Source organism: Vigna radiata, chromosome 6, assembly GCF_000741045.1.
Source record: "Vigna radiata var. radiata cultivar VC1973A chromosome 6, Vradiata_ver6, whole genome shotgun sequence".
Taxonomy (NCBI): Eukaryota; Viridiplantae; Streptophyta; class Magnoliopsida; order Fabales; family Fabaceae; genus Vigna; species Vigna radiata.
Window position 1 is genome coordinate 10,261,267 of NC_028356.1, and position 22,807 is coordinate 10,284,073.

General features: G+C 36.2%; 1 protein-coding gene across 1 annotated transcript; it reads right to left on the reverse strand.

Annotated features, from left to right (window-relative positions):
- Positions 1-2,076: 2,076 nt before the first annotated feature.
- Positions 2,077-21,837, reverse strand: LOC106764842 (GBF-interacting protein 1-like). Its single transcript, XM_014649256.2, has 11 exons — positions 21,397-21,837; positions 18,886-18,929; positions 10,669-10,774; positions 10,128-10,251; positions 9,595-9,989; positions 9,311-9,493; positions 7,560-7,944; positions 7,015-7,312; positions 6,766-6,927; positions 3,276-3,764; positions 2,077-3,025 (listed from the first exon to the last, which is right to left on the reverse strand). Exons 1-11 carry the CDS (start codon positions 21,557-21,559, stop codon positions 2,729-2,731), a joined length of 2,646 nt encoding a protein of 881 aa, XP_014504742.1. The 5' UTR covers positions 21,560-21,837; the 3' UTR covers positions 2,077-2,728.
- Positions 21,838-22,807: the final 970 nt, after the last annotated feature.

The following is a 22,807-nucleotide window of genomic DNA, read 5'->3' on the forward strand; positions in this document are numbered from 1 at the left end:
GGCAGATTGCAGGAGAGGAGACATCTTGTTACAAGTCTTGTTGTCCGGTTTGCCTATATTTTGGTTAGAGGGTTAGAGAGGTGCTTTATATTTTCGACGTGGAGGTCTTTTATAAAAGTCTTGTTGTAAAAACCTTAACCATTATAGTGCATTTGCTTCTTGGTACAGGAAGGACACTAGATGTAGGCATTGAGGCCGAACCAGTATAAAAACCAGTTTTGAATTCTTTATCCCTGCTCTTTTACATACAGTCGACTTTATTATCTGCGTAGTCAACTATGATTTTCCACTGCACACGAATTTTTATTACTTGCAATTCAAGAAAGTTTGTAAAGTTTTTTACTTTGTATAAAAGATCGCGAAAAGACTCTGATTTCGAAAACTCACCAATTCACCCCCCTCCCCTCTTGGTGTAAAAAGAAGCCTACATGTTTTCCAACATTAACTTTCGTCCAAAATGACTCGGCTCAACTAGGCTCGACTTTCAGGCCGAGCTTACTTTGGTCAACTAGACTCAATCTTTAATCTGAGTCAATTTGGATAAACTTCGACCAAGGTCAACTCGGTCCAATTTTCGACCCAAATCAACTAGGCACGACCTTTGATTAAGACCGACTCGATTTGGACTTATTTGACTATACACAAGTCAATTCGACTCGTTCTTTGGCCCAAATCGACTCAACTCAACCTTCAGTCCTAGTTGACTTGGTTTGACCTAGAATCTCAACTAACTCAACTTGACTTTCGATCAAACCGGCTCAACTCAACTTTTGCTTATGCTGAATAGGCTTGACCTTCGGTTTATGCCAAATAAGTAAGAATTGATATGGCTCAACTTTCATCTCAAATGACTCAGATAAGTTTTCGATTTTGGTTTATTCAGCTCAATCAATGGCTCAAACATAGTTGACTTAATCTTTTACTTTGACTGAAAATCAAATTAAGTAAGTCTAATCTCATAATTAAACCGAGTTAAGTCAAACTAGATATCAATATGAGTTGACTTTAAAGACTTGTGAACTTTTTCATCCTAATCATTAAAGAATTTCACATATAAAATTTCAATTTCCTTTTTTTTAATTTTAAATTTTATTATTTTAGTTATTTAAAATACATTATTAAAATTTCTTAATTTCAATTTCTTTTCAATTTTCTCATCCAAACAAGTCATTTTACTTCAAAAAAAAAATGTTAATTTCTCCAAATAAATAAAATACTCTTTTCTATTGTCTCGTTCAAACACAACAATAGGGAATTAAGAGTCATTAAACATGGAAAAGAAATGTTAAGAGAGTGGTTGGGTTAAGTGGTCGATAATTGAGCATAATTGTTTGATAATATATATTTTCATGACATTAAACAATGAATGTGATTTTGTAGAATATCCATATACTACTATTGTTAATTAAACTAGTCGTTAAAGTTTTTTTTTTTTTTCTTCAGTTAAGTATACAATGTGTTAGTTTCATCAATATGGTGTCGTGGCAACTTTTTTCAAATTAGGCTTGTGACAGGAGGATTGGATTTGAGATTGCATAGTAAAAGCAAATTAAGCATAAAACACGACACAACGAAAAAGATAACACTTGTAGCGTATCAAATATATAATCTACTTATAAAAGTTTGTTTTTAATGCAGTTTTAAAATGTCTTATCCTATTATTCACTTGAATTTGGACATGTTAGACTCAAAACAGGTAAATAATTTCTTATCAGAGAAAACGTGATAGAAGAAAAAAAAAAATAGTTTATTTATACATCCTTATAACAGATAAAATAAGCAAACTCCTATTCAAGTAAAAGATAATATTTAATCGGTGTTTTCTGAAAGTTTCTAGTATTTTTCCTCAATTCTAATAGGTTTAAAAGCAGAAATGTTTTCACGTGAATATTTTGCAGTCCTACATAGACATTTTCTTTCCCAAATGTCACATTGATACATGGTAGGTGGAAATGTTCCAAATCATTTAATTTCACCATGACACCCATAGCTGTGAGTACCTTACTGAAGCAATGGACAGAATCCTACAAAACTTTGGATGCAATGCAAGTTCCAAACAATGGCATTCTCTTCAGATTTAGAATTCAACACAATCCAGAATCTATTAGAATGAGTTGCTTAGTCTTAAACAAACTTTTTCTGTAAACCATGACATGACAAACAATATTAGTTAGATGAAAACAATTGACACTTTCACTTTGCCCATAGCAATACAACAGCTTAAGTAAATGATTTTCTTGCTATCAAAATTCACTTTACAGGTAAGACAAGGGGCACCAGAAAAGCTTTCCCCACCAACCTAAACCTTCCAAACCCTATAAACCAAACTAAAAAGAAAGAATGGACATTTCTCATCATCACTCAACAATACTCTTAACAGAGTTCAAGGACCTCAACAAAAGACAGGGAAGGGAAAGCTTGGAGCTATGAAAAGGTATTAATGGTAACACAAAATAGCAGGAGTAAAAAAGAGAAGGCCTGCATATGTTTCTACCTCATCTAACTTTAACGGTCAATATCGGTTACAGGTGTCCTACCCTTCATATGTCCTCAATCCAAGCAATCAGAAGATCATATTGGCAAATTTTCCAGCTTTTTTACACTCAAATGTAGCCAATTGCCATGTTGCCCTCATAGAAATCCAACCATATTTTGGCATTCCTCAAAAATTTTCCCCAGATAGGACTCAATTATCTAATTTAGCTGTCAGGAAGACTGACTCCAGGCCTCAGTAATTGCTCGGCCAATTGATTTGTGCATGCTGAGGCTGCTGATAAACGTTTCCTCCAGGACCTACCATATCAACTCCTCCAGCCATTGTTTGGGATTGTTGTAGCAGTGGATGAACTGTTGCTGCCGTCACTGCTTGTGCTGGGTGATAGATGCCCGCAAAGGTGCCATGGCCAGCCTGAGTTGGGGCAAAAGTCACATGCTGACCCTGAGGTGGGAGGTTGTAGAATGTACTAGTAGGCATACTGGTAATGTCTCGGCCAGGTGCAGCCACCCATACTGCTGAACCTTCGGTCTGCAGGGAAATTCAGAACATAATTATCATCTAGCCTAGGTCTTCAGGTACCAAAATTAAAGCACAAGTTGATTACAGTAGTAAACTGACATATGTTTTTCATAACTGTCTTGACCAGGGGTTAAACCAGCTATACTTAACTGAATTTCTATGTATATATGGTAGTTAGTCTGGCAATTCAAATAAAAAGGTCATTTAAGTTCTTAACCAAAAAAAATAAACTTTGGTATAAGGGTTGAAAGAAACTAACCTGCTGTCCACTGAGGTATACATTACTTTCCTTGAACTGAGATGAACCAAGATCTTCATTGGAGGTAGAATTCCCTGCAGCTGCTGCAGAGTTATGATTGTAACCAGCAGCAGAGGAGCCATATACACCATAGGCACTTGGCATTACAAGGTGAGTTGGGTTTGCAGCATTTGCCCCGGGTTTGAATTGTGGAAGAGGATATTTCAATCCTGTAGGAGCCACAGCTGGGGGAGGGGGATATACAGTGCCGGCCTGTGGTTGTTGAGGAAATGCACCATTACCCAAAAATTGGTGGATTGCGGGAGGTGAGACGTAAAAAGGTGAAAAATAGGGCCCGTAAGGAATGTAATTAGGAGGGTAATGGGATATATGCACCCCACTAGGTCGGAAGACAGGGACAGGCTGTTGGGTAACAGCTATTGAGCTTTGCATAAGCCCGGCAGCTTGAGTCACAAGTGGTGCTGGACCTGCGCTGGACAAGACACCTCCCTGCAAATAAACATTAAAAGGCATAAACTTTTCAAAGCCTGTGCACCAATATAATGGTAAAAACACAAAATGTTTTCAGATTTATTGATGGGATGTGTTGGAAGTCCCACGTTGCCTAGAGATAAGACTAATTTATAATATATAAGTGGATGTAAACCTCACCTTACAAGCCGGTTTTGTAAGGTTAAGTTAGGTTTATAATTCACTTCTTAACATGATATTAGAGTCATTGTTAGAATCTATCCTGATGAGGTTTGTTGTTTGTTAGACATATCATTCCACCCATTATTGGCCACTATTAGACCATCCATTAATGTCTAGTTCCACGCTCGAGATATATATACCTGGACTTGATGGGGATGAATTGGAAGTTTCACATGGACTAGAGATAAGTCCAATTTATAATATATAAATGGATGAAAACTTCACCTTACAACCTGATTTTGTGAAGTTGAGTTGGGCTTAAAGTCAACTTCGTGTGACTTTCCAAAGTGATACAATTTTATTACATTGTTAAAAACAATATTTTAATAGTATTAGAACTATAAAGTATGAAGTCAGCTTTTGCCAGCATCACCAGGAAAAGAAAACCCCGACTAATTTTTAGGTGTGAAGAAAAAGTAAATGGCCAACACAGAAAGAAGAGCCCTTGATGGGATTTGTTTCGTTTGGATATTAATAATCCCTTTCACAATGGCACTCTTGAAGAAACTGCGTGTATGGTCCAACATCCTGGATTTGAGGCCTCACACAAATCTCTGGTCTGCAGACTTAATAAAGCCATTTATGGCCTAAAACAAGTAAATAGACAGCGGTTTGACAAAATTGCCACAACTCTATTGCAGCTTGGTTTCCGTTCCAGCAAATGTAATCCTTCCCTATTTACATATCAGCGTATCTCTCAAATTGTTCACCTATTGGTATATGTTGATGATACCATTATCACTGTCACACAACCCTGTTTTTCACTCTTCTGAAAGAATTATAAATTTCTTACTCAATTCTGTCATGCTCTGCAACAATCAAAGAGTTGTTGCTATAGCACACAACCCTGTTTTTCACTCTAGAACAAAGCACATGGAGATTGATGTTTTTTGTATTTATAATCAAGTATTATCCAAACAATTTGAAGTTTACCATATTCTTATCTTGGATCAATGGCCTATTCTTACCAAGCCTCTTTCTTCTAACTGTTTTGAACTTCTCAGGCTCAAACTCAATGTTCAGGATTGTCTGTAAAAATCCTTCCCATTGAGTTTAAGGGGGTATTAGAGATATAAATGTAAACATTCAGTTTTCACTTGATGTTAGCTAGTTATCTTTTTTTTCTTTCTTTCTGTTTTCTGCTTTTCTGCCATGATTAGTGTGTTTCTGCTGTAACCTTTTCTTCAGCCTATATAGCTCAGCTTGTATCTTGTTTCTCATTTAGTGCAATAATAATCAATTCTCTTTCTGTTAGTCTTTACTCTGTTTTCTCTCGTTGCAAAATCGTTGATACACACTAAAAACTTAACATCTCAAGTTTGAAAATTGAAGAACTTGACATCTATGGGCAGTCTGATATTTGTCGGCTAGAATAGGCTCCAATATCATTTTAAAATTTGGATTTTGACCCAATAGTAAAAAATAGGAATATAAACTATATTTTGGTCATATTACTAGCTCATATGGGATGGGATATCCAACAATTGTCTTTCCAGTTTAGTGACACATCTTGTCAAGCACTAACGCTACCAAATGATGAAGTTCTTAGGTGGGGGTTAACCATAACATAACATTAGTCAATTAGGCTTGATGACCATCTAGTTCTAAAGTTTAGTTTCTTTCGGGAGAATGGGATCACAATAGCCTGGGATACCATGTGAGAGGAGTTCAAGATTTTAGGTCACTTAGCAGCGTAAGAGTACCAGGATGAAGTGATATATGATGGTGCTACTTTATTACTATGTCAAGCACCAATTTTCCCAAAGGCTAAAGTGCCAGGAGACAGCTTGTGAATAATGACATCATATTCTTAACATTTCCTAACTTCACTCCCACTCTGATTAATTTCATCATACACGGAATATTAAATTAAGAGTTTGGCAGAAAATATAGAAATAAGCAGGTTCTACCTGCCAACTTCCGTTCCTCTATTCACAATGTTTTCATAACTTCACGCCTATGCCTATGATAAATTCAGTTCCACCTTTATAATCATTTTAATTGACAATAGGAGGAAATTGTGCAAATGAACAGGAAATGTAAAGAATAGCATAAAAGGTACATGCAAGAAAATCAAATATAGAGGCCCAAACCTACTCTCTAATTTTAAGATTCACCAAACCTAAAATGCGTTTGAATAAATGATCAAATATTTGCACTTGTTAGAGATCCCACATCACCTAGGAATAAGGTCAGATTATAATATATAAATGAGGTGCAATCTTTAGGTTCAAATAGGCATAAACCCATATCAAAGTCATTCGGAGCTTATCCTACTCAAGGTCTTTGGGACTATTACGCCACCATTATTGGGCTCCTATTAGACCACCTATAAATATCAAATCCCATGTTCAAGATGTTCATTCCACGGCATCCAGGAGTGTGTTGGAGATTTCATATCCACTAAGAACAAAGTCAGATTATAATATATATATATATATATATATATATATATATATATATATATATATGAGGAACAATCTTCATCTTACAAACTGGTTTTGTGAGATTGAGTTAAACATAAAACTACTTACTAAAATATCATTTGAGAAATGGATGCTATCGAGCATATACTTTACATAATACCAATTAAGAAAATAACATTATTTGTATAAAATTCTGAGTAATCAGACTATGGTACCAAATGTGCATAAAATAGATACACGATTACAAATGAAATCCAAGCAATACTGGTAGTGTGCAATAAAAAACAGGGTTTTCCAAATTTGAAGCATAAGTTAACATTTTATATGAATGTTCAGAAATTTATTTGAATAGCAACAAAATCAGTGCAAACCTCTTGAGGAGATTGAGAAGTTGGAGCCGGAAGCACGGTAACATTGCCATTGTACTTGGTGTTCGTCCCAGCAGAAGAAAAAGGAGAAAGGCGACCATCACTATCAGCACCTGTGCGGTAAAACTGGGCATAGTAACTAGTTGGATCCAATTGTTGATGAACCTATAGTAAGATAACAATCAAGCTTTTTGAGAAACAAAAAAGGCATAATAAATTAAAGTGAACAAAAATTTATACAAGTAGGCTCACAATAAAACTTGGAAGCCGGGAAGCATCACGTGTTTGAGACTCAGAATTGTCAAATGGTGTAAGTTGAGTACCCAACATTGGCGGCACAAAACCAAAACTGTAGTTCGGAGAAGTAAGCACCCCTGAGTACTGATGACCTCCTGATGGCAAAGCAGTGTCTTGCTTGGACTCATCATACTCTTGAATAGCACTGGATGAGCCATCAACCTCAATGGATGACAAATTTTCGGCTCCATTAGTGGGTGATTGTGGCTGGTCAGGATAATCTCCAACTTCAGAATTAACCACAGCATTTTGACTGTTGGTTTAAAAGAAAAGATTTGTCACAACAAAATGGATAAGTACTGAAAATTATGTCCAAAGGTTTTCCACAAAAAACTAAAGACAATAGGGATAATGGTGAAAAACTGAGACATAAGGTACTTGTTGCGGAGGAAAAACACAGCAAAAAGGATTGAAGTAATATCTAGGCTCTTATAAATATCATTATAACTCCAAAAGTGAATGGAAGGAAAATAATATTTAGGCTGGTCACTGGTAGGTACCTTGACTCCTGTTCCTCCACAGTTTCTTCAATAGTCTGAGAAGTTTCAGAAACGGGTGTAGAACTCTTTTCACTTTCTAGGCTACTAACATATGGTGTATTAACTCCAAAAGCAACTCCCAAACTTCCAAAGCTAAACTTGTTCTTTTCAGAATCAGGCACAATGATATGGTTTGGAAGTATAACATGTTGACGCTGCGGAAGATGAAAATCCTCCAGCTTCCTCTGAAGTTTTGAAGTAGCTTCTTCAGAGTTAAGGACCCTAGATGCAGATTGTGATTGCCCAATTGGGTCAACTGAAACAGGAGCCTCAGGTGCACTAGCTGGTCCAGAACCCTGATTATTTGAGTGTGTTGGTTTTGGTTTCCACTCCTTATTGGTACCAGCTGTTGGAAACAGAAACTAATTATAAATCTAGTGCAAGACAACCAAAAGTCTGTAACATACAAGTTAAATTCCCACCAAATGGGATCAAGTGCAATGAGTAATTGGCACCAGTGGGAGAAAAATTTAATCAATCATCATAAATGGCTACAGCAAGAAAAACTTTACAAGTAAGCTCACCACCACCAGCATGTCCACACAAATCTATACAAATATGCATCTACCAATTTCTTGAAATTAAAACCGTACATGCAACAGAAAAGACATCAGAATAGCAGGGTAATGAATGATGACAGTCTTTACAATCATGTAACAACTTCCATAACATAATATGTACAACAGTATGCATCACAGTGCCTGCAAAGCGTAGGAGGTTTTCTTCATAAATGTAATCAAGCTATAATAATATGATAAAATTTCTAGAACATGAAGAACAACAAGCCTTGTCACACAACATGAGGATAGCTATGTAGACCGAACAGCATGTGCCGCTGCTTTAACAATTTTTTTTGAAAATAAAAAACAGTTATATAATTACTTCTAAATGAGTATGAAATTACTTACTCGACAAAACAAAAATATAAATCTCCAAGATTTCAATACTCGAGAGAATCATACAGAAACTGTTAGCCTACATTGTAGAAACATGTTCTGATTTTTCAGTGTTTTTTGACTTACAATCAATTAGAAGTAATCTTAGATGACAAAATAATTTGTGCCTAATAGTTATTAAGTAATTATTCTAACTAATCAGAACAAATATAGTGTATATACATTCTAACATAAATATTAGTATTCTAATGAATGTTATTAATTGTGGATGGCAAAGCCCAAATCATATCATAACAATATGTACCTTAATTGAGGGATGGATAGAATGACAGCGGCAATACAGAGTGATATTTACAAAAAAGTATAGTAAAAAACTGCAGAATAAACATAAAAAAATCCACTTAACAGAGGTATAAGAGGAAGGAACAGGAAGTCAGAGAACATACGGGGCAGAGAGAACTGAGGCAGAAAAGATAGACTCAAAATACAAGAAGAGAGAAAATACCAGATCTTAGAATATAGAGGCAAAGAGAACTGAGAAAGAAAAGTGATCAACATCAAAGAGATGGAAACAAAAGAACAGCAACTTGGGAACAGTAAATTCATGCAAGAGAACCAAATTATCCATCCTACAGAGATGGGTCCCTTGCCAGAGGTGGCATATTTTGCTGGAGAAGATTGTGGGACAAGGAGAAAAACAGCAACAGAAGAATAAACACAAGGTTCACTCATAAAACATGTATGTGTTATGCATCTAATCCAAGGATTAGGCATGATACAAAAATGTACCGTTTCAATAGCAGAGGTATAAATTACCTTTTTGAGAGCCAATTAATTGTTGTGATCGCGTACTGTAATTAGAAGAAGGTCTACTAGTTGAAGGGCTACTATGAGTTACAATTGATGAAGTGGGTGACAACTCAGCAACATGATTTTTTGCTGCTACCTGGGATTTGCCTTGAATCTTTCCTTGCACAGAAGAGCCACCACTCTCAGAAGCTGGCATAAGGTTAACGGAGCAAAAATTCTTTGTTAATTAATTACATTGGATAACCTTAAAATCAGCACACCTTATGAAATAAAATATCAAATATTCTAACCAGCAGTTAATTTGTTTTTGGCCGAGTTAACAACACTCGATTCCACCAGAGGGTGTTGGTTTCCCATTTCACGTTTAATTGCACCAGCAGCACCAGGAAACCATAAATCATCAGATGGAACCAGTACAGGGTCTGAAGAAGAGAAATAGGCAGCCGATGAAGATGCTGGTCCAGATCCTGGGTGGATACTGGAAGAAGGAATTGATCCGCTTCCAGAAGCAACTCCGGCAACTTTACCTGAACTATCAGAAGGAGAAGTACTGTTCAAATTATTTATATCACCAGAAGATGGACCCAATCTGTCTCCAGTTTCAGCAGATGAAGGGGAAGGACTTGAGCCACTAATAGTTCCAGAAATTACACTTGTTGGACCATTTGCATTAATGGGTACAGAGCTGAAAAGAACATGCATAGTTATTAGTTATATAATTTGAACCAAATGCACAAGAATTTTAATTCAAATAGCAGTAAGATAATTAATAGAGAATAGTAATGATAGTTATCATCACAAGACAAAAATATTTAATTGTTACCTTGTTCCTGGATTTTTTTCTTTAGAAGTTGTCTCTTGAGAAGTTGCCCCATGTGGCACAACTTTCACAGGCGCTTGATGAGTTCCATTATCTTTTCCTGTACCAGAATTCTTGCCACCAGCATCTGACAAAATCCATAAAACACTACTAATTTAGGTGCACTGGATGGACAACATAATATCTATTTTTCTTTTATATTGAGACTAGAATCCAGATATAACCCCGATTTTTGATCTAAGGTACAAGGTATACAAATAAAGGAATTTTTCATCTAAGGTACAAGGTATAAATATAAAGGGCCAGGTAACAACTTTGAAGACATGCAGCATGACCATTAGTTTGAAATAATGTGACAGAAAACAGCCAGATGATATTACAAAATATTCAGATCAGACTCATCTACCCATTTATAATACTGCCAGAAATACAGAACCTAAAATAGTCAAAGCAAAAACTATTTTAGCTGACAACAGAAGGGGCTTATCTAACAGGAAAAATAAAGAAACCCTCAAATATATCGTAGTTGAGAATGGTTATTCACCATGTGATACGTTATGAGGTGAAAAATTTCCCCGACCACCCCTAGCTCCCCGCCCTTGGGTGCCAGGCCTCCAGCGTGGCTCCACAGATTCTCTATTGTTAAGATTCTGTAAAATCATAAACAAGAATATAGTTAGCAAAATACATTAAGTGATTAATAAATATTGAAAATAATTACAGTATAGATAAATGAAAAGAGGCACAAGACATAGCAAACAAGAGACAAATTCTAAAACACATAGAAGTATGCTCTCTCCTGCAATTGGGGAACAGAAGTCTTAAACACGAGTGTTTCAAACACAGAAGAAAAATGCTCCAACAAGATTGCTGCATAGCGGGAGTGTTTCAAACATGTATGATTAGTACCGAGTAAATTCAATCAGTGCTCTAATTAAGGAGCTGATTCCTCTAGTGAATATAACATTAGCTAATAAAATTAAGTTGTAAATAGTGCACAATTTTGTGCCTGTAGCCCCACAAAATTCAGCCACCTTCATCTTGGCCACTATTGCTTCAGCAGGCATAGAGCAGAATTTGACCGAGAAAATGTACCATTTAATGCTTTCAAGGATCTTAGGATTATATCCCCTTATTATTTAATGGGGTCCGGATATTTGTTCCCCTCACATTCACACGCCCCCAATGTAGAACCTATACATATCATACATCTAACAAATAAACAGCTCATCTACCATGTTTTGGTGGCACAAAGCTGTTTCTTGCTTGTTTATGGCATTCCATCTCTGTTCTGACCAGTTTTCAGTGGTGCTGTCTGATCTTCATCTCTAGATGTTGAAAGAATTAATGACAAAACAAGTCAAGGAAGACTGCTCTGGTACCATGTGGAGAAATGTGAAACTGAGAAGTCATATGATGAATATGATATTGTGTGTAATATTCAGTAAGATATTTCCCTATTGAATAAATAAGGATACCTGTGTTCAGGTATCCTTATTTATAATAAAGAAGAAGAGATACAATAACAAGGAACAAAATCAAGATCTAATAATGTGAAATGTTCAGTAAGATATTTCCCTGTTGAATAATATCATATCTTCCTATTTAATGTAATTGAATCATATCCCTAACATAATTAAATCACATCTCTAACTTTGCCACTCAAGTTGGACCATATGTATTATATGAAACAAGCTCGTAAAAAATGTCATCAACACAAGACCTTGAGAGACTAAGAGAACATGACAGTCAACTGGTTATTGGAGCTGACAAAGTAAATAATAACAAAACTAATAGATATTTCTCATAGACTTTGTTAAGTTTCTGGGTTAGAAGCCTAACTTTCTCACAACACCCGCTCACACAAAGGCAAGCAAACGAGATAGAACAAATGAAATGTATGTATTCACTGTAATGAATAACGAAATACAATGATGATTTAGGAGCCTAATCCCCCTCACAAGGTCCAAGACTCGTTTATACAAAGTAAATGGCTAGCTACTCAACAAAATTGCAAAAGGTTTATTTATACTCTCTCTATCCCCTAACAACCTAACAAACTTTCCCACTCTTTTTATTCATCCTCAACCGTTCGGTATTAGCAACCTTATACCATTCTATCCTTCACTCCTTCCTCCCTTGCAGCCACCGTTCAGTGTTAGTGTATATACCATTCGGCTCCTTCACTCCTATTCCCTACCGTTCGAACCCCCATCCCCGTACCACCATTCGGTATTAGTGTATATACCATTCGGCTCCTTCACTCCTATTCCCCTACTGTTCGAACCCATTCCCTTACCGTTCAGTACTTTTCTTCCTCCTCCTTTTATAGACTTTCCAACACCTAACATAACCCTCCCTTGAAAATCAACCTTGTCCCCAAGGTTGAACTCAAGGAATTTCTCTTGAATAGTGACCCTGTCCTCCCAAGTAGCTCCATCCATCCCTCCTTCGTGCCATTTGATCAACACCTAGTCTATCACCTCCCTTCCTTGCTGTTGTTGTCTTCTATCCAAAACATGTATGGGCCAACAAGAAGGTCCCTCCGTATGTAGATCAGGTGGCAAATCCTTCTCACCCTCCTCCAACATCTCCTGAAAGTCCCTTCATAGGGCCTAGCTATTGTTTTCAATTCTTTTTCCTCCTCCTTCAACCTTCAGGGTAAACCCTATTTCTCCTTCATTGCCTCCATTCCCTTCCTGGACAAGGCATTTGCCACTTTATTCATTGCCCCCAACTTATATATAATATCAAAATCGTAGCCCAAGAGTTTGGCCTGAGCTAGAATTGGGTCTCCTCTAATTGTTACCTCACTTCCTCCTTGTTTGAAAGTCATGGTTAGTTTGCCCCAGTTGGTCACTACCTCCCCCAACTTAGCTAGCCAATCCACTCCCAGAATTAAATCTACACCTCCCAATTCAAAAATGTAATATTGTTCTGTAATTTCTGCTCCTCCCAACTACAACACCATCCCCGTACAACTCTCTTGTGTTCTCTTCCTCTGTCCATCTCCCAAACAAATCGAGTGAGACCGGGTGACATCTACTTTTAGTTTCAGCTCCTCAACCAACGCCCTGGATATGAAATTGTGGCTGGCGCCACTATCTACCAGGACCAACACCATCTTACCTCCTAAACATCCTTGGAGCTTCATGTTTCTTCATTGGGTTAACCCTCTACAAAGAAGGATGATAACTCTAGCTACTTATGTTCCAACTCTGCCTCCACTTCTTCAGGTTCTTCCTCCTCATCCTCACCCAAGATTATCACCCTCAGACTACGTTCAGCATAGCGGTGGCCAGGACTAAACGGCCCTCCGCATCTGAAACATTGCCTTTCTTCTCTCCTCTTGAGGTACTCTTGATATGGGAGGTTTCGCACCCCTCTACCCTTGGTGTCACTCCCCATTATACTCGCGCCTTTCACCATATTATTCACCGGGTTTCCTTCCCTCCTTACAGATCCCACGCTCTCCACGCTTATTGTCTACCCATTATTCTGACAATTAGGTTCAACTCTAGTTGTTGCTCCTGACATTCGACCTCCAGAAACTTTTTGTCAATTCGCGTCTGCACCCCAGGTCTCCGCTCCTTCCGGGTTGTCCTTCACATCCTTCACAATTCGCATGGCTACCAATAGTTCTTGAGAATCGTGTGGCCTTATGCGATTTCTTATGTTTTCCTGCTGACTTGCGAGGAAATAACCCAGAAGCTGCTCATCTGACATCCCACTCGTTTGTCCTACCAAGATTTCAAAATCTTGGACGTACTCAACCGTGCTGGTTTGGCGATTTGCCGCAAGCCTCTCAAAAATCGAGCCCCCGTTTCTTTCCCAAAATCTTCTGATCATCGCTCCCTTCAACCCTTCCCAAGTGCCATTCCTTGCTTTCTCCCTCTAGAATCGAAACCAGTAGCCAGTGCTTCCTTCCATCCTAACATAAGCTAGCCTCACTTTCTCCTCTTCCCTCACCCCTTGTAACTCAAAAAATCTCTCAGCCCTGTTGATCCAGTTCAATGGATCCGCTTCTTCGAATACAAATAACTCCACCCTCTTCCTCCAATTGAACCGCTCACCTTCTCCGCCCCCAATTTCGTCCTCGCGTCTCGCACTCCTATTGGTGTTCACAGATGTTTGACTGTTGTCGGACTGTTCCTCTTGAGTGCAGTGTCGTCCTCCTAGTATTCGCATCACTTCTTGAAGATCTTGGCGTGTGGCTGCCGAGTCTTGTCAAATTGTCGCCGCTTCCGCCTTCATTCCTTCGAAAGTGATCTCCACAGCTTCCAGCTAGCCCTCCACCACATTGATTCGTGCATCAAGTCTTCCCTCCATCGCACTTCCCTCCGAAATGGATCCAGTAGGTCAGACCAATTTGTTAAGTTTTTGGGTTAGAAACCTAACTTTCTCACAACACCCACTCATACAAAGGCAAGCAAACAAGATAGAACAAATGAAATGTATGTATTCACTATAACGAATAACGAAATACAATGACGATTCGGGAGCCTAATCCCCCTCACAAGGTCCAAGACCTGTTTATACAAAGTAAATGGCTAGCTACTCGACAAAATTACAGAAGGTTTATTTTTACTCTCTCTCTCCCCCTAACAATTTAACAAACTCTCCTGCTCTTTTTATTCATCCTCTACCATTCGGTATTAGCAACCTTATATCGTTCGGCCCTTCATTCCTTCCTCCCTTGCAACCACCGTTCAGTGTTAGTGTATATACCGTTCAGCTCCTTCACTCCTCCTTCACTCCTATTCCCTACCTTTCGAACCCCATTCCCTTACCACCGTTCGGTATTAGTGTATATACCACTCGGCTCCTTCACTCCTATCCCCCTACCATTCGGACCCCATTCCCTTACCGTTCGGTACTCTTCTTCCTCCTCCTTTTATAGACTTTCCAACTCCTAACAGACTTTCTACATGTCGAAGTGACAATCAATCTTCAATATTTCTTTCAACACTCCCATTCAAGCTAAAGCATGTGTATAATGGTCAAGCTTGTTAAAATTGTCAATGTTAGACAGAGGACACAGTGGCTGCCAAAGAATAAAAATGGGTAGAAGACATTGCAACTGCCAAAAAGAAAAATATTGCTCAGAGTACACAGTGCCCTCCAGAAAGGAAAAATGATTAGAGGACCTGGCGATTGCCAAAAAGCAAAAAAAGCTCAGAGGACATAGCAAAAAAAGCTCAGAGGACATGATGGCTGCCAGAAAGCAACATTTCTTAGAGGTCACAACGGCTGTTAAAAAGTAAAAGTGCACAAAGGACACAACGATTGTCAGCAAGCAAAAAATGCTCAGGACATGACAACGACTGGAAGACCAAAAATGGTCAAAGGGTATAGCAACTATCAGAGATCTAAAATGCTCAACACACAAGGCAATGCCAATGGTGGCGGTTGCTGGCTAGAAAAAGCTCGTTAGAAAAACACTGGTTGTGAGCAATGACATTGGACAGAAAAAAATCGATTGAAAAAAACAACCAGAAAAAGCTCAATGGAAAATTGTCACCTGTGAACAGTACACTGGCGGTGAACAATTCATGGAACATGAACAGATACAGTATTAAAAAACAAACTGGAAAATAAACACAGTTTCTAAGACATTTACACCTATGAACAGTGAACAGGGATTTGGATCTATTTCTCCTTAGACTCATGATACCTTGATGAAAGGAGTGGTGACAAAACAGATCAGGGAGGTTAGTATCACTCTGGTACCATGTTGAGAAGAGAGAAATGATGAATTCTGTGGTTTGTACACACGGGTATTCTTATTTATAATAAAGAAGAGATGCAATAACAAGAAACAAAATCAATATCTACACTAGCGAAGACCCATCACTCTTTTGGCTAATCAATTATTTCATCGTTTTCTCGTTTACCCACAACTGTTTCAGCTCTGTTCTACTTCTCTGTTATGTCATCAACCTTGCCAGAATGAATGAAACGGCAATGGCTTCATCCATGCTCAGTCACATGGACACCTTGCCTCTGCCTCAATCACTTCCTGTGCATGGCCAAAGCCCAAGGAATAACTTGTATATTGCGTGGCAAAATAATAGTTTAAGAAATATAAACACTACGAAGTAAAAAATATACTGAAACAAGCCAATGTAACGAAGAAAGTTGAGATTGGGGCATACTTTGATTGAGCCTCAACAAAATGAGGAGGAGGAGGATTAGGAAGAGGTGAAAATTTTTTTAAATATTTGAAATGGAATAAGACTGGCAGCATCATGTGACCATAGTTTCATTACCAAACAAAGCCAAAAAATGCCAGTGACACCATGGATATTTTGTTATTAAAAAATAAACTGTCAAATTAGGAAATGCTAAGAGGAAAACAAGCATAAATTATGTAGAAAGACAGTAAATATCTAATGATATTATCTTGATATTAGAGTATCTCTTAGATGATCTCTTAGGATTAGTTCTTTTATATTTTGATTTATTTCCTTATGAAATGATTAGTTAGGATCTTTATAATTATAGGAATATCTTATCAGAATCATATTTATTAGAATATGATTTTTAAGCATATCATGTCTATAGAAATAAAATATCCTATAATCATTTGTATTTATTCTAATCAGCTAGTATAAAATGGAGTCTGTATTGTAGTCCATACACAGTTTTCAGTATCTTTTCCACCAATTTATCTCTCTTTCATCACAAGGGAGCCGAGTATAAGGTAATTTTAGCTATAATTTGTATCATATATAAATGTCATCTTTATCATTCGTTGAGCAAGTCATTATTTAAATACTCAATTCATCTATGAATCCCAGAATTGAAAATTGTCCAATAGCTAAGAAGGGGACATATAAATGCACTAATAGGCTGTTTGCAAATGAACAGGTGGATAGTGCATCAAATCAATTGAAAAGGTATAAGAAAACAGAGGCAAAGGTAGCAATTAGACAAAGGACTACATTAGTTACTAGTGTGCAAAAGATATTTTTTTTTTATATTTTAATAATTACATGATGAAAATGGAAATGCTAATAAGTACTTGCACTGCTTTTGTATGAAAAAGAAACTACAGAGAATGCACTCTACATTTTGAAAATGTCACCATTAAAACAGAGGGTTTAAACTATAGTTCATTAAGATACACACAGAACTGGTTCCTTTAAGCACAAATATAAATGTCAAATAACTACATTTTAAAAGGTTTCATATAATATAGTGAAATAATATTTTTTTTTATTTGTAAAATATATTCATTCTAAAAAGAGAAAGAGGCTTGCTTTTAATTAAGTATAAGAAGGTTCTTGAGGAAAACTTTGAGTCATGTGATGGATCTCTAAGACAAGATGGATGCTTTATTAATATTAAGAAAAAGGAATCAACGCAATAAATAGAAGAGATTTGGTATCATCTAATAACAAAGATATGATACAAGAATAAATAAAAACATTCCTAATAATACATATATGATCTAGATATTCTTGATTATATAAGATCAACTTCTTATTTCAATAATTATAACACTCTCCTTCAAGTTAGAGCATATAAGTCGTATGTGCACAGCTTACTGCAAGTATAAAAATAGCTTACTGCTAGTATAAATGAGACTCGGCTCTCTCATAGACTCAGTGAATACATCAACCAATTGTTCATTAAAGTTGACAGATTTTTTGGCAATGTCTCTAGACTCCAATTTTTCTCTTATGAAATGACAATCCACCTCAATATGTACGGTTTTCTCATGAAAGACAAGATTATATGCAATGTGTAATGTTGTTTGGCTGTCACATACAAGGTGTATTGGGAACATTCTTCAAATTTAAGCCCTTTGAGGAGTTGTTTTAGTTATATGAGCTCACAAATGACTAATGTCATTGTCTTATGTTTTGCTTCTGCACTTGATCTCACCACATTTAGTTTTCTACTTTTTCACGACATAAATTACCTCAAACAAGAACGTAGTACCCTAAAGTGGAGCATCCATTGCTTGGTGGCCCTTCCCAATCGGCATAAAAATATTCAACAATTTGAGAAATTCCTTTATCCTCATAAATGAGACCTTTTCCGCGAGACTTCTTAATATACTTTAAGATTCATACAAATGCATCTCTATGGTCTTGAAAATGAGTCTAAAAATAGACTTACTGCATTCACTACAAATTCAACGTCACGATGAGTCACGATGAGGTAATTTACCTTACCAACTAACCTTGTGTATCTCTTAGACAATCATAACACGGTTCTCCTAGATCAGGTACAAGTTTAACACTTGGATCCATTGAAGTGTCCACATGTTTAGCATTTATCATCCTTATTTCTTCTAGAATGTCAAGAACATGTATTCTTTGAGATATAAAATCTCCAACACCCACCCTCACACAAAGGCAGGACACCTTGAACATGGGAATACAGGAGGTGTCGATATTGGGTGGCACAATAGGTCCAAGAGATATTGCTAGAATAGGCCCTAATACTATGCTAAACTCTAGGGATGAGAGAAACATTAAATTGAGACCATATGTCTCTGAGAAAGCACGGGTGCTTTATTTATATTGAGAAAGGAGTCTATGCAATAAATAAAGGACATTTGATATGCTCCAATAACAAAGATATGATATGGGAATAATAAAAGCATTCCTAATAATAAATATAAAATCTACATATTATTCCTTATATAGGATCAGCTCCTTATTCTTATAATCAGAAACAATCAATAATCAACCATGCAAACCAATTAGTAATGCATTATTAAAGGACATTACTGACAAAAATATCTTACCTCCTTTCTTCGGTCTTTCTTTCTCTTGACCTCGTGAAATGTGTCTGTCAAACAAATTATTCATGTTAACGTAAGAACAATAAGAATGTATGGATCCATCAAAAACTCACATCACAAGTTCAGAACCAATGAACCCATCATGCGTGAATGATAGGCAATAAAAAAGAAAAGAATTCAGGATTGATTCAACAACTCCAGAGATGCAAAAACACTGTCCAAGCTACTTCAACATGACATTACAAAATAACACACGAATGGAAAAGTACCCTTACATGCAAGATGATAACAACATGAAACTTCACCCTTCGACCAATTACAAAACGGGGAAACAATTAAAATTGCGTAAACTTAATCTTGAAACAGTATTTCCAAAGATTAACACCACACATCTACCGGCCAATCAAATACATAAAAAGTCAACCATTCATAAAAAAATAAAACTGATAATAGTCTACAAAAAATATTCCCCGCTTAATATTTACCCAACCCAATATGTAGACAAATAAAACAGAGAAATAAGAACTTCAAACTTCACATAGCAATAGATTGATCCACTGAAACCGCATGCTTTTAACATCAGACAGTCTTATGGACACTACTACATGCAATAGCATATAAGAACGTCTCTTGGCTGCTTCTAATTTCTAATCCTTGTTGCAAAGAACTTCACTGCCGTGGCATGGGGCACCACAATAGTGTGGTTCAACAAGAATCATAGTTGCTTCTATTCCATAAGAAGCCAAATTTGTTGTTTATAGCTTAGTTATAACCCATCTTCACCAATGGGCTACACCAAATTACGAAGTCAAGATCCACTGAAACCAATGTACGAATCACAAATTACGTAGCTCCAGCAACTGTTATCATTTTGACCCTCTTCCAACCTTGCTCCGGCCATCAACCCTTCATTCCGTACTACACCCAGCTCAATACCTTTATTTCACATGCAGCCCTCTCCTTCAATGTAGAAGGTGAGACCACCTGCAGCTTTATAATACAGGTGTCTCTTTGTTCTCCTATGTCTGTCTTTCTATTTGGAGGTGATTCACAGTATCCGTGGTTGTGATAAATAAGCTAAATATGATTTTAGTTTTAAATGTTATGCCTGCAAATAATGAAAAATTAGTTAATCTTGACCTTTTTCAACTGTAACTACTATTTTTATCTATTCCTATAATTACCCTATTCCAGTTCCAAATAACTTATTTAAGTTTTAAACAGCTACAGCAATCAATTGTGTTAATTTACAATTTTTCTAAGTTTTTCATTTAGTCAACATTCTTTGTTATGGCACTGAACTGTGATCTGCCACACAGTTTTCAGAGCGTGAACAACATCAAGAGAAGCTGCTCCAAGGAAAAAAAATGCAAAAATTTTTTGCATCAACTGCAAGAAAATATTGCCGTAAGACTTATTTCCAAACTAGCCTTACACACAACAAAAGACATCGAAAAACCATCTGCAACAAACCAACAGCATTAATCCCATTAAGCATCCCTAAAAGGGGTTTAGATTCCAAATGATCTTGTCAAGTAGGAAACTCTACTTATCATAAGAATGAATAAGAAACTAGAAATAGGACATGCAGTACTGAAGCACAAAGGTGAGATTTTAAGGTCAAAATAATACAATCTTGACTGCAAAAAGAAAAAAAGAAAAAAAAAAACTACATTAATAGAATTAAACCCATCCTACAAAGCATAAAATATCCTTTCATAAGAATCCAGTTTCAAGTCAACTTTAAACTATTAGCTGACAGAAACATAGCTCTGAAATGCCACCCATGTATTTGGAAAAAGAAAACTTGAGAAGAACGGCAATACATTACAGAAAACTCCACAACACCACCAATTGCACAAATTATAGAAAACCCGATATACAAAAGCAACCACTCTCAACACACCCAACACAAGTTCCCTGCTTAAATAACTCACATTCTGAACTCCACCCAACCAATCATCAAAGGAAACAAAATATCAAATGAACTCAGATACAGTGACAGTGCAAGCTTAAAAACAACCAGATTAATGCATTAATAAAGAAGCCGACAGTGGAGTTGAACATGAATAAATGATATACTCTAAATCATTCTGACTATTTGTAAAGAAATTTCTGACCCGAGCCAACCAAGTCCATAATCAAAACAAATTAACCAATTATATCGGAGTACAAAGTGAACGAACCCTTCAAAATTTCGTCAAAAAACTGAACTTTCTACAAGTCAAGCTACAGAAAGGCCCTGAGAAACAAAAAGGGCTAATTGAAAAAAAAAAAAATCCCTTCTTAGCCTAACAAAAATATCTCAACAGTGAAACCCCATCATGGCAAACACAATTATTCAAGGTCCCCCATCCCACCTCATAACAAAGAAGGAGTAAAAATTCAAAATCAAAAACAAAACAAAGGAACCCCAGATGAGAAAACGCAAAGTCCAACACCCGGATCACACAAGCACCGATATTAAGATCAAGATCAAATCCGCAGAAGTTAAAGAGGGGAGAAAAACGATACCCTGAAGGAGAAGCTTCTGAGCGGTCTCGTTGGGATCCATGGAACATTCCTTGAGCATTGCATAGATGTCCTCTTCACTGTGATTGCCCGTGATCTCCTTGATGTTCTGGATCGTCCTCCTCACACTGGCCGGAATTGAAGCCCTAAACCCCGCACCGCTCATTTTCGCAACACAAAGTCACAAACTTTGCGAACACAGTATATGTGGGCAATGAAGAGAAGGGAGCAAAGAGGGGTCAGTGATTGATTGGGTGATGCAAAACAAAAGGGCACTAAATAAACATAGATAAAGAAAGAAAGAAAGAAAGAAAGAGAGATGTAAAGAGAGTTCAATGAGGATTGTGAGAGGGTATGTATGATCTATGGGGTTTGAATTGATCAATCTGAATTCTGAACTAGGAATATGGGGAAAGAAGGAACAAAACCAAAACCAAGTGTGTATGTAGGTGTATCTTTGTTTTTATTGTTTTTATTTATTTTATTTTTCAGTGAGGAAAGACTTTTTGGTTCCTCTTTTTCTCTTTATTTTCCTTCTACTTACCTTTTCTTTTCATCTTATTTTCCTATGTGTTTTCCTCCTTTCTTTTCTTTTTATTTTATTATGCTCCTTTAGTTATTTTCATTGAAAAGCATTTTTAAAAAATTAGAAAATCATGATATAAACATTTATTTATTTGAATACATTTCTTTATAAACACTAAAATTATTTTGAAAACTTTTTCCTAAAGAATTATAGAAAATGGAGTGAATTTCTTCACATTTAAAATTATATTAATTTGTATAAGTTATCTCTCATTAGTTTTCTATATTTTATTCTTATATCTTATATATTAATTAACTTATAAAAGAATTCATTTCATTATTTTTTTTTCCTCTTATCTGTAAGGAGAAAATTGTCTAAAACATCTAAAGACCTATTCAGGCTAGTCTTTTTGTATTACTTTTAAATAATAAAAATAACTAAAGAGTTCTCTATAAGTTAAAATTAACCTGTACAAGTTGAAATAAAAGTGTAGAGGAGCTATATCAATAAATAAATAAATAAATAAATATATATATATATATATATATATATTATCTTAACTTAGTTTTGGTTTTTTTTGGAAGAAGTAATTTAAATTTTATTTTCTTTAAATATTTGTGAAAAAGAAAATATATATATAATAATTATTTTTATTGAGCATGAAAGAATATAGAAAATCATGTTTTAAAATTAATAATGTATTTAAAATAGTGATAATTGATTATTTTAGTAATAAAAATTTAAGGTATAAATAGAATTATTATGAATGAGCTTTATCATTTTAAAAATACATCATCTCTAAAATCCTTTTCTTTTTAGAGTTATATTTTTTCTCTTCGTATTTTCTAATTGTACGTTCATATATTTGAAGATCATAGACAGTTAGAA